This window comes from Triturus cristatus, chromosome 12, assembly GCF_964204655.1.
Source record: "Triturus cristatus chromosome 12, aTriCri1.1, whole genome shotgun sequence".
Taxonomy (NCBI): Eukaryota; Metazoa; Chordata; class Amphibia; order Caudata; family Salamandridae; genus Triturus; species Triturus cristatus.
Window position 1 is genome coordinate 637,603,329 of NC_140595.1, and position 18,280 is coordinate 637,621,608.

General features: G+C 40.8%; 1 protein-coding gene across 2 annotated transcripts in view; it reads left to right on the top strand.

Moving 5' to 3' along the window:
- FBXO31 (F-box protein 31) overlaps positions 1 to 11,491 on the top strand; it is a 292,218-nt gene extending 280,727 nt beyond the window's left edge. For both annotated transcript variants that reach the window (XM_085637496.1, XM_085637497.1), the window contains one exon: positions 9,981 to 11,491. In XM_085637496.1, coding sequence (XP_085493622.1) covers positions 9,981 to 10,203 — 223 coding nt within the window. In that variant the 3' untranslated portion in view covers positions 10,204 to 11,491. The remainder of the gene's footprint in view (positions 1 to 9,980) is intronic.
- The last annotated feature ends 6,789 nt before the right edge of the window (positions 11,492 to 18,280 follow it).

An 18,280-nucleotide genomic window follows, 5' to 3' on the forward strand; every position in this document is an offset into this window, starting at 1 on the left:
TTGGAAGATCTAGTTTTCGTGGCTCATTAAGATTACAAAATTACGGATTAGGATTCAATCAGTATGAAGGTCAGCGAGGTTCATGTTATCCTCAAAAACAGTCTGGATATGATCAAGGATACCCATTTCAATCATATCCAAAGACAGTCTTACGCAATGTTTTCAGAAAGGAATAGACGTTCTTAACAAACACAAAAACATGGCAATCAGAAAAGAGCTTGAATTCTATCTTGTATCCTCTTTTAAGTCTGGTTCTCAGGGGTGGGGAGGGGGAATTTCCATTTTTGCTTCCTAATCGGAGGAATATAAGATCAGACAAATGGATGATACAATTTGTTTAATCAGGACATACATTGGAGTTCAACCAGAGACCAAATGTTTGTCCACCCAAAATGGAACATCTTCATTTGAAGGAGCTTCAAATGGAAATTCTCATGCTTCTCCACAAGATAGCTATAGAAATGATCCCCAAATCGCAAAGAAACCAAGGGTTTTATTCCAGATTCTTCCTAATCAATAAGATGATTCATTTGAGACCAACACTGGATCTGAGGCAGCAAAACCGGTTTCTAAAGGAACAGTAATTTCGGATGATTACTTTACAAGAAGTCCTCTAGGTGATGCATGAACGAGATTTTATGACTTCGCAACACATTCGTCCACATTCCTATTCATCGAAAACAAATGAAGTATCTACATTTCTCTGTAGCAGGGCAGCACTACCAATTCAAGGCACTCCCTTTCCAGCTAAAATCAGGGCCTCGAATATTCATTAAATGTCACGCCCCAGTTGCATATTGCAGACGAGAAGTCCACCAGGTGTTCCCCGACCTGGATGACTGGCTTTTCAAAGCACTATCCAGGGAAAGAGAAAAGGCTTCTACAAAGGCTTGCAACAGTCTTTTCTGAAGATTTGGTCTCCTGTTGAACAAAGAGAAGTCCTCATTGGAGCCCCAGACAAAAACCCAGCTTCTGGGAGCAATACTCGACACGCAGTTGTGAAAAGCTTTTCCATCAGCGGAAATTGTGAGAAAGTTACAGGCTATGGGAAAAACTATTACTGTAAGACTTTCAGTCCCAGTGAGGCAATAAAAGTCCCTGCTGGGCCTGATGGCATCATGTATAGGCCTCATGCCATTTTGCAGGCTTCATATCAGGCCTGTCCAGCAAGACCTGGATTTGCAATGGAAACAGGAGGCTTATGGGAAGATACAGTTCATGTCACAAGCCGTCTCAAACAAGTATTAATGTGGTGGAGGACCCCAACGCATATTCTAAATGCATGTCTTTCTTTTCTCCCGATTTACAGAATGAATAATACTCCCTACAGATGCATCCATGAGCAAATTGAGAGCTCACCTGCAAGAACTTTCAACCAAAGGCCTCTGGTCAAAGGCAGAAAAGAAGCTCCTCATCAGTGTATTGGAACTACGTGCCATACAACTAGCTTTATAAGCATTCTTCCCCAGATTAGCAGGTCAACCAGTTCTGGTTAGGACGGTTAATACAACGTCTATGTTCGCCATAACCAAGCAAGGAGGAATACGGTCCAAACCTCTTTCAAAGAAGTCTTAGCAATTGTGGAAAGGGGCCGCTTTTCACAAGATAAACATCGCTGTGGAGTATCTTTCAGGCTCCCATGATGATCAGGAGGATGCACTCAGTCGGCAAATGTCAGATTGGCACTAGTGGGAACTAGAACAGAAGCACTTAATCTACAATCGACCTGTTTGCTACTCCGACCAAAAGAAATGCCCTTGCTACGCAAGCTTATTTTGGTATCTAGGAACGATGGGCAATGCTCTTTGATCAGTTGGTCCAAGATGTTTGCTTACGACTTTCCTCCTTTTCCCCTGATCCCCAGAGTTTTGAGGAAGGCAAAGATAGATCATGGCAATCTGATCCGCATTTCTCTCTGGAATGACCTCGCCAATATTGGTACAGTGAGCTACAACAGTTATCGGCATGTCCAGCCATTCCTTTGAAGGTGCATCCCAAGATACTGTCCAAACATCATGGAGAGATTCTCCACCACAATCCCAAGTCACTGAATTTGACAGCATGGTTCCTGACCACCTAGAATTCAGCCTTTTAGATTTACAACAAAAATGCAAAGATACTCTGGCGCAGGCTTGTGCCCAAGCGACTAGTATTGATTTAAAACGCTAAATGGAAGCATTTCTGTGTCTGGTGCTGGGATAATGGTCATCATCCACTTCAAGTAATATCTATTCAAATCCTTCCATATTTGTTGAATTATGCCAAGAATGGACTAAAAGTTTCTTCAGTCAGGGTCCATCTTGCTGCAGTCTTGAGATTTAGGAGAACTGAAGCATCAAAGTCTATTCTTTTTCCCCAAGACTTATTAATCAATTTATGAAAGGGCTTTTCAGAGCATTTCTACCTCTACAACATCCTCCAGTTCAATGGGAACTTAATATAGTCCTTGGCCAGCTGATGTTACTTTCTTTGATTCACGAAGGACAAAGTAAATCTCAGAACAATCTTAAATTGATTCGATTGGTTCCCCCTGATTTACACCTGAATTATCCTGTTATTTTTAAGATCTGTCTTTCCAAATCCAATTTTCAACAGCAGAAAGATCATTACATTTCGTGGACTTGCATTGATGTCTCAAATTCTATATCGATAGGGCAAAAAACATAAGCACATCAGACCAGCTATTTGTATAATTTGGTCAACCACAAAAAGGTCAAGCCCCGTCAAAACTGGATAGCTCGTTATCTTGCAGTCTGTATTGCTCTCTGTCATGCCAAAGCAAAATGTCCTCTTCAGGGTAGAGTGAGGGCGCATTCCACCAGGGGCATGTCTTCAAATGCAGCACTCTATGCTGGGGTACCTTTGAATGACATCTGCCGTGCAGCTTCCTAGAGGACCAGACATACGTTCACAAAGCACTACTGTCTAGATGTGGACACAGAAGCTGACGCAGCAGTGGTGCAGGCAGTCCTGAGAAACGTCTTTCATTAAAGTTGAGCCTTCTTCATGCTTTGTTGTAATTTTATTTTTTTTGTCCAAATCTTCCATCAAGAAGACCTATAGCAGCTCAGTGAAAAAGGTTGAAACAGGCAACCAATTTATCCTCTCCCTACTCATCGGAAAAATGTAGGGCAGGGGGGAAACTTTAGCCATATTTCTCTCTGAGCCAGCTCCACAACCTCTTTAGCAATTTATTTGAGATGAGTTCTAGGAAGTCCTCTCTTTGGCCATCGTATCCCAACTCCCTTCTCAGGCTCTTTGCTATTGATGTATTAATCATAGGACCTATTTCACTTTTTTCCGAACCTTATCTCCCTAATATAAGAATTTTGCCAATCTTCCCAAATCTCCAAAACATTTACCCTTTTGACCGGTAGACCCCTGCCATCTAAAAGGTTTGCCCTCTGAACAGATAATATCCATTTATTTCTTACTGAGGGATTTAAGTTATCTTCTTTCTTGCCAACAATATCAATACAAAAAGTAGAGACTTTTCTTAAGTAATTTCACAGGTTGTGGGCCCCCCCCCCATCTACTCCGAAAATCACCATTGTCAGGCTTGCCTTAATTTATTGGCCTAATGCTTCAGTGATCATCTTACCCACACCTTGCCAAAAAATCTCTTATCGGAGGGCACTGCCAAAACATGTGGATCTCGTCCGCTTTCTCCTCCACACATTTAGGGCACGTTCTCACCTGCTGTGCACCCAGCTTTGACAGCTTCTTCGGTGTCCAGTACTCCCCGTATGCTGTAAAGAGATGATTCTTACTGAAGGGTGTCGATTTTATGATTGAGCAAACGAAAAGTCATTGATACTTGCTATAGGTTTTCCACCCCCAGGATCAGCAGGTCCCTCTTCCAGAACTCCGCCAGCAAAGATTAAGAGTCTCTCCTTACATCCACCAACATTCAATACAACTTGGTTACTTCCTTCTCCTGGGGCAATCTGTAGTTTCTTTTCGCAGTCCACACTTTCTTCCCCACCTTTCCCCAGATCTTGTGCTCAGCTTGCCAATGGGTAATACTTGAACTTCGAGAGGCTCCCTTCTGTTATACTTACTAAAGTTTCCCAAGAAATTATTGAATATTTCTGCATAATTTGTCACTGTTTATTTATTTCTGCTTCAGCCAGAGGCTTTGCCAACTTATCTAAGAGATATTCTGGAGTCCCTGGGGTACTCCAAATGGAAACAGAAGCACAATATTATGTTATTCCAAGGGTCTGTCTAACCTGATACCTTATTTTAGATGCTTCCCCCAAGATCTTAGCCGGACCTTTTTAAAGAATTTGGGGTGGCCAAATTTGAACATGAAAAAGTCCGCCTTTGCAGACACATCCCTTCTTATGGCTTTAAAAAGTGAAGTATAATCTGCTTTGTTGTATTCTATAATGTGAACTGCTTGCTATTCTGAATCAAGCATTTGAATATATATATATAAAAGAGCCAATTTTGGAGAAGAAATTAGTTACATGTAACTCCGGATCTCCAATATTGGTAACTTGTAAATATTCACATCCAACCTTCCCCTGCTCCCCAGTCAGAGGCTCATCATATTTGTTCTCATACTTGTGCTTTGAAATTTGAGCTATGATGGCCTTTATAAGGAGTGGTAGAGCTTAAGCTTCCACCTCATTGGCTGACGTTTGAGTTCTTTCAAATGAGGTGGATGTGCTACTAAAGTTTCTATGCTGTTTTAGGCCTGTGGCCATTTTTGAACTGTATATAGTGTGCTGTATATTTTACACTGTACACTGCTGATAGTTTACCAGGGATTTCTAGCCTGACGATGGGGAATGATTCAAGCATGTGACTATATAAAAGATATCCGTGTTGGAGGACTGGAGATACTGGTAGGTAACTAATTTATTTGCTGATTGTAATGCTATAGATTCACATGCACCCAACCCAGCCCCTGAAAGCAAGTGATGCTTAAGACCTGTGAACATACACTATGCATTTGCACTTATGACAGTACACAGATGTTACAAAGTTTCACCAACAAACAACATATACTTATCCTAGAGGGTGTGGGTTAAGGGGAGGGGACAGTATGATGTGGTGTCTATTTCCTGGTGCTTGTGGGCTTCAAGAAAAGGTGCAGAGAGTCACCGTGAGATCAAAAATATAACCTTGAAGGAAAAAAACTTGTAGGGTTCTGAGCACTAGATGGCGTAAGTCTGACCAACGTGCGAGTCTATCCCAGCTCTGAAGGGTTACTGAACCTTATATAAAGATCAAATAAACTTCACTAAGAAGAGGCAAGTTTTAGGCAATGGTATTGATTCTCTTGGAGAGAAATTAATAAGTAACATATTCCAAACTTGTGCTCCAAGAAATGAGTAAGACCAGCCTCCAGCTCTAACCTACAACGTTGGACACCAAAAAAAACATGTGTGTGCCGTTATTTCTCCGACCCAGTCCTCACAGTTGATCAGTGGGGGAACCTATCTAACAATCAAATGTCTTTGAACAGCAGCAGCAGCAGCAAACTAGCACAAAAGTTTTATCAAGCTGCATTTGCTCTAGCACTGAAGTCTTTTCAGCCCTTGATATGGAGACAAGTGATACAACTCCTCACAAACCAGCATTGGCATAGCCAATAGGTCTCGCTTTTTGGACCTTATAAGTATTTAGTTATGCAGCACAATATCCTTGGTGCAACAACATCAACTGTTGCATGGCTAAACACTTATAAGGTCCCAAAGGCGAGACCTATTGGCTATGCCAATGCTTGTTTTTAGGTTTCAATTGAGTAGAAGGGAGACTGCTTCTTTCCTTCTCGTTCTACCATTCCCAATATAGATGCCAGGCAAAAATCTTACAATGGCGTCGCATCAGTCAGTTAAAACAAGTTACTTCAACAAAATAGGGCTACAGCAATATGCTTTCCAAGTTTACACTTCATAGAACCATGCCTGAGGGAATGCCCAACTAGTTAATGGGTCCATCAAGTCCAAGACATTTTATGCACGGGTAACCCACTAATTGCTGTCTGTACACTTAAACAGCCTGTGGCCACTCCTGGTGCAACATGTGAATTTGTATATTGTGCACACTAGTGCACGGTCAGTGAAGCAGAAAAGCATAATTCAGAGATAGGCTGTGGTGTTATAGCTTCTAGATTGTAACCTCTCTTATTCCAAAATGTTGATGGAATCACTGGCATAAATGGAAAAAGTATACGCAGGTATGCTACTAAGAGATGTGACAACATGCACTGCTTCTGTCAAAGCCAAGGCAGAAGGGGATACCTTGGCCGGCCAGCCAAACAAACCCTCTGATACACCATTGTAGTGCATTTCACCAGCTCAAGTAGCACTGTGCCAAAAGCAACAAAAAGCTGATAAATCTAGGACATCTGCTCCTGCCTCATAAAACAGATCTCATATTTGACCGTTAAACAGTAAGAGAACATGTTGGGAAGAAGAAATATTTATAATTTCTTTTCTAATAAATTAAATGTGCACAGTACTACAAAGAAAGTGTACACATGCTAAATTCATGGCAACATTTTAAGTTGTTTCTGATACACAGGTTGGTATGTTAAACATCTTAAGACGTCCTGTTTACCCATTTACTACACTACACATTTTATAGTTCATCTTCTTTTAAATGCCATACTAGTAGACTACCAGCTACCTACTCACATACTGACACCTGTGTCACAATGAATTCCAGGAGTACGCCCTGAGTAAAACCGGATTGCTCTTGGCATTCAAAGGTCAGCAAGGAGTACTACAAGAGTAAATCATACATACTCGTAGCCTTCGTATGGACTTGGCGGGTGGAGTTGGGGCTGCCCCTCTCACGCTGCATACGCACCTCCAATACCAGAACATGTTATTTCACTGTACTAAGAGTTGTGCTGCCCCTCCGACTCCCCTTCGTATCATCACCTTCCAAATACTCCACTGAGGAATTCTCATTAGGGGCCCATCAGATGCACATGTTCGGGGTCTGGATGCCTATTATATCAAAGCAGAACTACATATCGGCATTTGCAGTCCTATTGCACTCTGAGCCCAAGTCATAAAGCTTATTTTCATTTTCTAAGTGTTTTATTTTTTCAATCCCAGGGTTTTTTTGTTTCAAGAGGCCCAAATTAAGCATCCCATTTAAAGTAAAAAATTAAACCGGTCTGCAATGGTTAGAATGAAAACAAAAATGACAAGGTGCGGATGTTGAGGAGTTAACAAAGAGGCATAAAGCACAAGGAGTTTTTGTTCACTCCCATTTCATAATTCCAGGCATATAAAACAAGGAGCAGCAATAAAATTAGACGACATCTTTGTGCGAACCTTAAAGAATGTCATTTATACTAGCGTATAAAGATACTCTGTAAACCTGGGATGTTTTGCTTCAGTGGCATGTCACTAATGTCTTGTGACCAATCAGGTAGCATGCTTTTTGCACATTATGCAAGGTTTCCCCTGGGTAATATCCTACAAGGCACGTGGACTTGGAACCAGAATATTTATTTTTCTTCTGCTCTTGGGTTCGAGTCCTGGGAGAAGCCAGACGTCGGTGTTGAAGTGCTGAACACACACCATTGTTGTATTTATAGACGGAAACAGCTGCGTCCTCCCTGCGCTCGAGACACCGCCATTGTTCTCAGCAGGTGAGTGATGCAGCGAGATAAGATGGGAGGCCCGGCACACAGACCCAGGTTAATCTGTTTATGGGCTTCTGTCTCTCTTATCACTAAGAAAACACGCTTCTCACTCTTTCTCAGGGGCTGTAAAAGCAGAGATTGAAAAGCGTGTTGGGCTTATAAGAGACCACACCCTCTGTGCTAGGTACATTTTACAGATGGATCGCAAAGAAAATGGCATAATTTGCAAAGCCAACAGGTTGCGCTTATACGAGAGCTATTGGCAATGTCGTTCAGCCATGTTATGCAGCACTACGACTGCTGTGCAGCACGGTTGAAAGTTAGGAACAAGAGAGAGTATAAAGGGAGTGGTGCGCTTGCATCAGTCGCGCGACGCGAAAGCGATCGCGATCAAGCGTGCGGCGAGCGATGCGCTTAATGAGTATGAGGAATGCCATATGGCGCCTCTGCTCAAGCGTGCACCCGCGCACATGCACTGCAAGCTGTAGCCGGCGGTAGCATTTTTTGAAGCCCTTACTTAAAGTCTCGCCAGACCAGCGTAAGCGCTGGGTCAGGCGAGACCTAAAAAGCACCATAACAATACTTTTTTTGAGCAAGCCAAAAGGAATAAGGTATGTATCCCTGCCCATGCAGGTGAAGAAGACCCTTTGGTGCTGGAGTCAAGAACGGTGTGCAGCGTTATGTAGCAGGGGAACACCCTTTTATTGCTAATAATCTCAGCAGAGACTCAAATTATATTTCAGTAGTGGGACGATCAAAAGTGCTATAGAATATTTTTTCAGAATAAGGCCTGGCTCAAACAGATTTTTTACTACAAAAAAGTTCCAAGACTATGCCTCCAGGAACTAAAAGGTTTCACACGAAATGGTCTGTGGATACGTTGGTTCAAGGACTTTTGTGTATGGTTTTTCACCTGACCCTATTCAAAATTAAGGCAACCTGACCTGACCTAAATCCATGAAACAACCAAATTAGACAGATGGCTATGACATTCAGATTTTATGAAAATGACCGCCATACAACACAAGAAGCGATCAATTAAGCTTCATCTTCTCACCATGCAGGATCATACCAGACACCTGCATCCAAGTTAATTGAAGTTTAAGGCTTGGCACCTGAAATCTTTGAACCTATATCTTCCCCAAAAATATAGAGCTGTACTTACGGATTCTCGGTTTACAACAGTGCATACTTGATATGCAGCTTAGTGCATGCTCAAGTGGTGGCAGCTGCTATTCTAATTAGAATAGCCCCTGAAGTGCATAGCACTTGGCATTTTTCTCTATCATTTTCCAGAGATTGCATTTAATCCAGAATATGATGATCAGACATATTCTCAATCTCCACAAATTTAACTATGTGTTCTACTAGTTTAACCATGTACTTTAGGACTCTAGCATACTGGGCCGAAATATGTTTGTGCCGGATTCCCAACAGCGTGTCTCTTCACGCTCTTTTCAACTGTTCTCTGCTTCCATACCCTGTCCCACATTGTAAGCGTGAAGCTCTAGCAAGGCCGATAAATCCTGTATATTTTATATGACTCTTTCCTCAGGCTTATCACTGAGTCATACTGACCACACTGTGGTTGACACCCCAAAATTAATTTATTAAAATAATTATTTTTCAACGCCAGTCACTAAGTGGTGAAAGGGTACAGATCATGTGACTCTAGGAGAGACAGCAAGAAAATGAGAAAACTAACTAACAGGAATGTCAGGTCCGGGGACATTTGGTGCAAGTCTCCATACCCCCTGGTGGTGTGGAATAAACAAAATTGTTTACCTTTAGCAAATAACATTGATCATATCCTCAGCAATATGGTTCTCTGGCCTCTGGAGGAAAAGAAAAGTTAAGAGAACATCACATCCATTTTGTTGCATATTCCCTTGTTGTCCACCATTGAAGCATAGGTGGCTGGTGAAAGGCAAGAAGACACTCGAACCAAACTCATCTAAAAGTACGAGAAAAAGTCTGCAGAAAATTCATGTTCAAAGAAAGCGATTTGAGATGTATGAAGCGAGTGAATAATATAATCATTTTAGATTCTTAAATTGTTCCCTTGGGCAGTCAATTTCCTTTCCTATGCTTCTTTTTTCAGATGCTGTTGCGTAGTGTGCTAGTCGATAAATGGGTTTTTAATTTGACTGCAAATCCTGCCTTTATAGTAGGATACAGTGCAAGAGATATGAATGCCATTTGGACACGTCAAAAGCAGAAAATGCTCTTTTCTGAAAGCCTTCTAGTGTATTCATGTATTTGCAAAATGTTTTCGAAATTTCATATAGAGGCAAACAGTGGGTTGATGTGTTAGCTCACGCGAAACATGACTCATTTAATGTACTGTTCTCCATCTTCCCTCTAGCTTTTATGGCACTGGACTTATAGCTGGGCATGGATTCACTAGCCCCGAGCGGACGGCTGGAGTCTTCATCCTTTTTGACGAGGATCGATTTGGCTTTATCTGGCTGGAACTGAAATCCTTCAGCCTGTACAGCAGGATCAAGGACACTTTTCAGAACGCCGAGGCACCTTCCAGAGAGGCATTCGATGAAATGCTCAGAAATATGCAGTCATGGACCACCTGACGAGAGCCTAGCAACGAACCAGGGGAACACCCTCCACCAAACAGAATGGCCATCATCCTGTTTGAGGAGGGCGAATGGTGGAGCCATGCAAGCAACCTTGGTACCTCCACACAAGCATGCACTTTTAATCCAGGTCTTTTGAAAATAATTCAGAGTTTACTTTTAAAAAGACCATCAAGACATTTCTTGAAAATAAATAATTTTATATATAGAATGTAATAATATAAATATATATAATATATATATATGTATAGAAAAAGTCATTTGTTTGCAGGGAGGAAATAGAGCATGTCCTTTTTAAAGGAAGAAAGGGGATTGATCTGCAGGGAGGACTGAAAAATGTGTAAAATTGATTTAAATATTATTTTTGCCACATGGCACTTTTCCCTCCACCAAGTACAACACAATATTCTTCAGGGAAACCCATAAGTGCATCACTGGAAAGCAGCTCCTTTTATACTAACACCATGGGCCTAATAAACTACTGTGGAAAATCAATAGCGAGTGATGGTTTTGCAGAAAAAGTAATTTCTCCTTTATTTTTTTTAACTAACTTTTTGAAAGTACTTTTCAATAATTTGCACCACGTCAAACCTAAAAGGGCAGATCTACATATCGTTTAAAGATGCTGTTTGTAGGAAGATGGAAATGGTTGATGTTATGTAGTCTATTTTTGGTAGTTCTGCCTCATTGTTGTGAGCCCAGTCCATGAATGCAGCACTGTATTGACAGCAAGCAGTCAGTTTGCAGCTCAGACACACTTGTTTTCTACTCTTTCCTCTCACCCCATCTGTCCTCCACAGCAGCCCGATGTTTTGACATGTACCAGCACACTTTTGTTGTGCCACTGGAGGAGGCCTCTTGGGACCTGGCTAAGAAAGAGTGATGCTGATAGGCTATTCGGCACTGCCTGCTGCAGCGTCATCACTGCTGCTGCTCAGTTACACTGCTATACCTTAAGCTGTAGTAACTAATATTAACTTGCGGTCAGCTACAGAATAAAAAAGCAATGTATAACGGGAAAAAATGAAATCGTACACCATTGAGTAGAAGCCAAATACCCACATTTTGCTGGGAGCAGCCGTAAACTTGATGCCACTGAACTACACAAGATAGGGGTCGCATTCTGTTTATCGGTGACTACAATAATATAGCAGTATTTCATTGCTGATTGTATTTCTTGTCAGTTACTTGCCCAGTTCTATCATTGAGGATTTATGTGAAAAGGTGACAATTCTTTCATTGTTTATCTTGGTTACGCTATAAAGTTGAGGGATATTTTCTTTGAGTGTTTGACTTGCATTTATTTATTTCAGTTGAACACTGACTACCAGTTTTGCAGCCTTTTGAGAATCTTTTCAAAGCTCTTGGGTGTATAAAAAAATGAAATGTGGATGTCCAGTCTATTTACCATGGTGATAATAATTGGACGTTGGGTACTTGGGATTGTGCACAATTCTGTGTTTTCAGGGTTTTCAGACTTAGTCCATTAACTGGTAGAATCAGTAGAGGAGCAATTAGTTAGACATGAGCACAGTCCTTGTGCTAAAACTGTGAGTACCCTTACATTACTGTTGAAGTGTTGACTTTGTTTTACAGGTTACAAATCATAATGCTCCTTCTATAAGAGTACAAGCATTGAATTTCCTTTATCCGTTTACAAACTACACGGGTACCGGAAACATTTCAGCAAATACCCATTTCAGGTAATTGAGGTGTTCCCAAAGTACATATCGTGTGGGGCACTGTACATGGAATCGAGCCATAGCTTTCCACAGGATCTACAAGGCTGAAAATACCTTGTTTTAAAGAATTGGACACCCTCTGCAATCCTGAAGCAACCAACTCCATACATGAAGCTGCTGTAGGATGAGAATAGAGTGAAGATTTGCAGAACGAAATCTCCAGAAGCTGGACGTTTCTGAAGTTGACTGAGGAGAGCTATGGGGTGCTTCCTTCATGCATGACATACAGTAGAAACCTGAGGTATGGTGGCCTCTGAGGGAGTATTGTTGGTGTACTCTGGCCTGCCCGGAGCAATTGAGTTTGTCTGCTAATAAAATACTAAACTGGGCTGCTTGTACAGCCACATTACATATATGCACCAAGACAAATTGCCCAAATACTATTCCAGGTACGTCATTATACTCTGAAATACATCATACAATGCAGATTGCCATGCATTCTTTGAAGATATTTGTGAAATATTCCATTTCCATTCTACAAAACAGATTAATACAATTAGACATTTCCTGAACACTAGTAAGTGCAGTGGGAAGATCAATGTGGTTATAGTGAAGCATGTTAAAATGCCCCAGGGTGCATTAATCTCGTTACTGTGGTGTCAGTTGTTCACAGACTCTATTTCTATGCTTTACTTGTGATTCCCAGTTACTAAACCACATAAGTGGACAATGGAAGACTAATGCTTAGTCGCTGACTGCAGACAGTAAAAGCTTTTCTCTCTTTCTACAAAAGTACAGCACCAAAAACAACCACTACAGCAACAAATACTGCACAAACTGCATGAATAAATACAGCACAATCCATATATTCTCCAAACAAAATTTGCTTCATCACTAGAGGCTAATAATCCAGTTGCCACTTCCAGGGTGCTGCATATTATACATAAAATAACCTGCAGCGATGATGCAAGCATAACCAGTCCCTAAATACCATTAAAAGGTTGCACATACTGACAGAAATACGTATAGTGTACTTTTCGCAGGTGGAAGTACCTTGAAGGAAGCATTTGCTCGTATGTATTCCACACCTAAGATAACCAGAACTTGAGGGGTTGCAGTTCAGTGATTGTGTTTTGGAACAATTTATTTAGCTAAAAATAAATCCTTGCATCCCAAATGGACACAGGATGCATTTTGCACTAAAATATAAAGCTAAATGAAAGCTTTGCTTCTCTTGTGATTGCACATAATCATCCTGAAATTTCATGTAATTGTGTGAATGCAAATTACACACATCTGTAGCCTAGAGTCCGTGGACTCTAGACAACCATAGTCAAAGCCAGTAGGTCTAGCTTACAACTGAAAAAGTAAGCCAGATCTGTTGGGTTTGCCAGTGCTTGTTTATGGAAGGCCCTTATAGATCGCAAAGCTGTATTTAAACTTTACATGCCAGAAGGGCGTGCAAATTAAGTTTTTTAATGTGAGTTATTTGATTTCATTTGATTTGGATCAAAATTATCTGCATAGATTTCTTTCTGGGTGGGCTAGATGGTACTGGGATACCAGTGAGCAGTGCTTATTACAATCTTTGGGACATGCGAGAGTCTGAACAATCGTAACAAAAATGGAGGGGGGGGGGGGTTGTTTAATTTGGATAAGAAGAGTTTAAATAAGACATCTACTGCTTGCTTTTTCACATGGTCCTTGGATGTCAGGTTAAAGTCTAAATGGAAGAAATCACTATGTCCACTAGGTGGAGCAGGAAGAGAAATCTTTTGTGTTCATGTTGATAAGCAAATTCTGGATCTGTTGTACAGTTGTGCTGCCTTTGAGTCTTGGCTCAGCCCCAATTTGATTAGGTTTTAGGTTTACAGCACAATTTCAGGTTTGGTTTGTTTTAAGGCAAGATCTATGGTGTTGGATGTATTTGTTAAGCGACGACTCTAGAACTGTCGGTCATGAGTCTCTAAATGAAGGGAAAAGCACCTGGTGGGAAAGCAAGGTCAACAAGGGAAGGTGCTGTAGGTGACCGGAAGATATGTATCTAGAGGAGGAGTTTTGGACAAAATTATGTCTGTCAGACAATGGAGGTATCCATTTTCGGGTGGAACCAATGATGCCAATGTCGAGTGGTTTCTCTATGTAAGCTTGGTGGTCAGCGGTGTCCAAGACAAGCAACAGTTCAAGCAGACAAGGATATATTCTAGCATGTTAGACCACCTAAATGGTTGTGTTCTCATTGCATCAGTGGGAGCAGAAGCTTGTGACGGGCACTGTATTTTTGGATTTGGATGGCGACTTCACATTTGAAACATAAGACCAGGAAGGACAGTGGGTTCATCAGGTGTTAACTAATTTAATAATTTTTAGTCCTTTTCCTTCTTCCCCCTCCCCTGTCCATCAGGTTACAAAGAGGACTTTCATTGCAAGGAGGCAGTCTTGGGAGAGGAGCCGTTTAACCTCCATGAAAAATGAACACCTTCAGTGCTTTGCTGACATGTGTAAGTCAGCAACCTTGCCTTCTGTGTGCACATTCATAAAACATTATTATTGGGATCTTCATACAAGAAGATAGTATCAGGTTGGACAGATCCTTTTAAAGATGCTGTTTAACTCCTCTATTCTCACTCAAAGTCCACCATTATGATGGAGATGAAGGGAGGACTTTACCGTCAATGCACTGCACATGAATATACAATACAATTTATGCTGCAAGCTGGAAATATTGTATGCCTATAATCATTGGCTTGCAGTTTCTAAAAGCATTGGACAATGAAAATGTCAGATGCATTATATACGTGCTTCCAGAGCAACATGCGCATTTTATGCTGGTGGGAAAAAACAATTAAAGTGGAGGCTGTGTCCATGATCGGCTTCAATGTGACATAAGTGGTGAGTCATTCTAGCCCTACCCAAAGCTAAAGAAAGACTTTGGAAAGAAACCAATGACCTGCAAGTTTCCAAATAGCACACAAGGTGGCAGGACTATACAGAGCATAGGAAATTACAACAAATCAAGCTTCAAATAAATGGAAGGATGTAATTAACATTTTATTATAATTTCAAATGTGTAATCTATTAATATTCATAAATACTGGATTTAGCAAGAGTTCATTTAACTGGGGTTCACGCACATTGGTCTTAGAACACTCAACAATATTTGTTTTTTAAAGTTATGGTAATTTGCTGCAGTTCTATATTTGCTTTAAGCCATCATATCTTAAAATGTAGTGTGACTATTCAGGTTACTAAGGTTACCTAAATGTAACCCTCTCACCTCATTCCTCTCAGCTACAATCCTTAACCCATTTGGTACAGACCCTTGTATTTAATCTGTTTATTGAACATTTATCACCTCTCTCCATTTTTGTACACATTCAGTGCCGAACTAGTTTTCAAACAAGTTGTCACCAGGAAACCCAAGACTAGCTATCCATCTTGAAGAAAGTGAAACCCTTTCTTCCAGACACCTAAAGAATCCTGGAAAAGCAAGCACATTAGTTCCACCAGTATACATATTGCTTCTCTCTACCCTGAGCGAGTCCACGACCCAACCTTATTATCTTTGCCATCCTTACCAGACGTCCTCAGTGGGCCTGTAAAGCTCAAGCTCTGCATCATCTCGGGTATCCGTGGAGGCTTCAACAGATCTGTGCCTCCTGGGATGCAGATTTCTTGGGGCCTTGGCCTTCCTCTCAATGGCTTGGGGGGAGCTGTACACTTGTGTCCCCTTCTGAATGACTGTGCCCCCTTTTTCAAAATCAAGATGATTCTCACTGCCAATCTCCTTTATTCTGAATGAATCCTATGTTAAATGTATGGAGGACTCCAAAAACATTTCTGGCCACACAACATGCCCCGCTTGGTTACAGTGGGGAAGTTAAGTGGTTGGCAAGAGAATGCCCTACTACCCCTTCCCTAACCCCATGTACAGTCTCCTGTTTATGCCCTCCTCTGCTTGAGATTATGGCTGCTTTCTCTTAAAATGAGATTATGTTCACCCCACCATATTTACCCACTCCTAACTATAATAAAAGATTTCACAATTTTAACACTCTAGGACACAGATAGAAGAAAGGTAGAGTCAGGCAGTTTAATCTTTATCAGTATAATACCCTCATTCACTTATCAGCTGCCTCCTATTGTGGGGTAGCAGTTTTGACTGTAACTACTTCAACCTTGTAGCCGCAGTGTCGCTTATTGATAGGGAAGTACATTTTGTTAAAAATATGACAGTAAGGCTCACAGTGGACATCATTTATACACCAAATCAAGAAAGAACAGCTTCTTGCTGAAAATAATGCACTCTGACAACTCTTATTAGCAGGAGACATCAATCAGATAATTCATCGGTGTTAGGTCAATTTTGAGAGAAGATATATCCAAGATTGCATATAAAGACTTTAAGGAAGCATTACTAGAAATAGACTGTGTGGATGAGTGGAGGGCATTACACCTGAAAGGCAGAGTTTACAGTTTTCTAGCATTCAACACACTTGCTCAAACATTTACTTACTAAGTCTGTTAAATGATTTTGTGAAGTTAGTTAGAAACTAGACCAAGGTTCTCCAAAGTCGATCATGGAGGGCTGGATCCATGCCAGATTTTTAAGATGATTACATGTTCGAGGCATATGAGCTGCAGAATACATACTTGTGCATAGATCGCCATCTGGTGAAAGACTAAGTACTAGAACAACAATCCCGACACTCTTTTCCATTCTCTGGGATGCAATGTAAACAATTGAGAGGGAAACTCCTAGCTTTAGCTTAGACTGCCAAATGATACTGTTTTTGTTACAATCTAAATTAAATGATCTAAAAGGAGCAGAGTAGGGGTAAATACCAACATGCTCTATATGTTGGTTTTGATGACAATTGGCAAAATCTAGGGTCAACTCTAGAATGTCAGAAAATGCCCTACTACCACTTATGCAGAAAATATCTGAATCTCGCCTATCGCCCATACGTTATTGGCAAGGAGGCTAAAGATTAAACAAAACTGTAGGCAAACTCTTGGTCTGATGAAATCTAGAGGAATTTGTGTTTCCATACTGAGAAAAGATGGGATTTTTACTGTCTACATATCCTAGCAGTAAATGAGAGCCAGAGAACGCTCCATGGTGCCCCATACAGAGGAGATGAAAATGCATAAAGCTGTCAAGAGTTTTATATCCCATAAAGCTCTGGGCCCTGTGTTTTTTTCCAGGGAATTTTATAAAGCATTTGCCTCTAAATTGGTCTACTTTTTGACAAGCCTATTCCATTCATGTGTGTCTGTGAATGCAGTAACACCGTGTGGAGGAAGATGTCATGGTTATCTTCAAACCTGAGAAGGAGCCTCTCAGTTGTGCCTAATATAGGAGTATTGCCCTCCTCAATGTGCATGTTCAAGTTTGCTTGAAGATCCTAGCTGATGGGCTTTCACAGGGGTTGTATGACATTACAACAAATACCTTTACCACACATATGCCTTTACAATGAAATGGTAAGTGTATATAGAGAAAGTGAAGAAAATAATATATATATATATATATATATATACCTGTGGAAGGCAATTCACCGAAACGCGTCGGTCCTTACTGAAGAGAAGTGAGGACTGTGTGAGGAAACACGCTCTGAATATGTGCAATAAGTAATAAAGAATTTAATTCACCCAAAAAAAGATGTGTCGCTGCTTGTAGCAGTGTGCCGCTGAAACTCACTTCAGTGAGGAGGACACCAGAAGGGAAACATATATATATATATATATATATATATATATATGTCCTCCAAAAGCACTCTCCGAACCTCCACACTGGTGAACAGAGAGAAATGGACCCAGAGAATTATGGCAGGTAAGATGTTTTATTGTCCTCTCACTCCGTGACGCGTTTCGAGCACCCTGTGCCCTTGTTCACACAGAGAACACAATCCGCCTTTACAATTTTAAATGCTGGGTATCCACCCCTGTGTCACATGACAAATGCAATGTAAGAAATACTTTGGTGCAGGCACATAGCGCATTATACACAACTATTCAATGTAATCGCACATAGAAGGAAAAATATCATGATATTATGGGTTGTTATTAATACTTTTGGCAAGTTTAAAAATTAATACATCTGAGTAGCAGTAGTACAATATAGAGGCATCTGTGCAAAAATACGAAATTGTGCACATGTGCATATATAAGATTCCATATGTGCAGATATTAAAAAACACTTCAACTTTTAGAATGTTTTCTAACCATTTGTGCGATGATTGATAAAATAAATACCCACATCAAATTAAATTTGTGTGTATCGCAATCATTCCTGCATCTAATGGTGGCTACAAATGGAATGATGCATGTTGCCACAGCTAGTTGTCAATAATACTACATCCTGCGCCTCACATAAAGTGATCATTTCA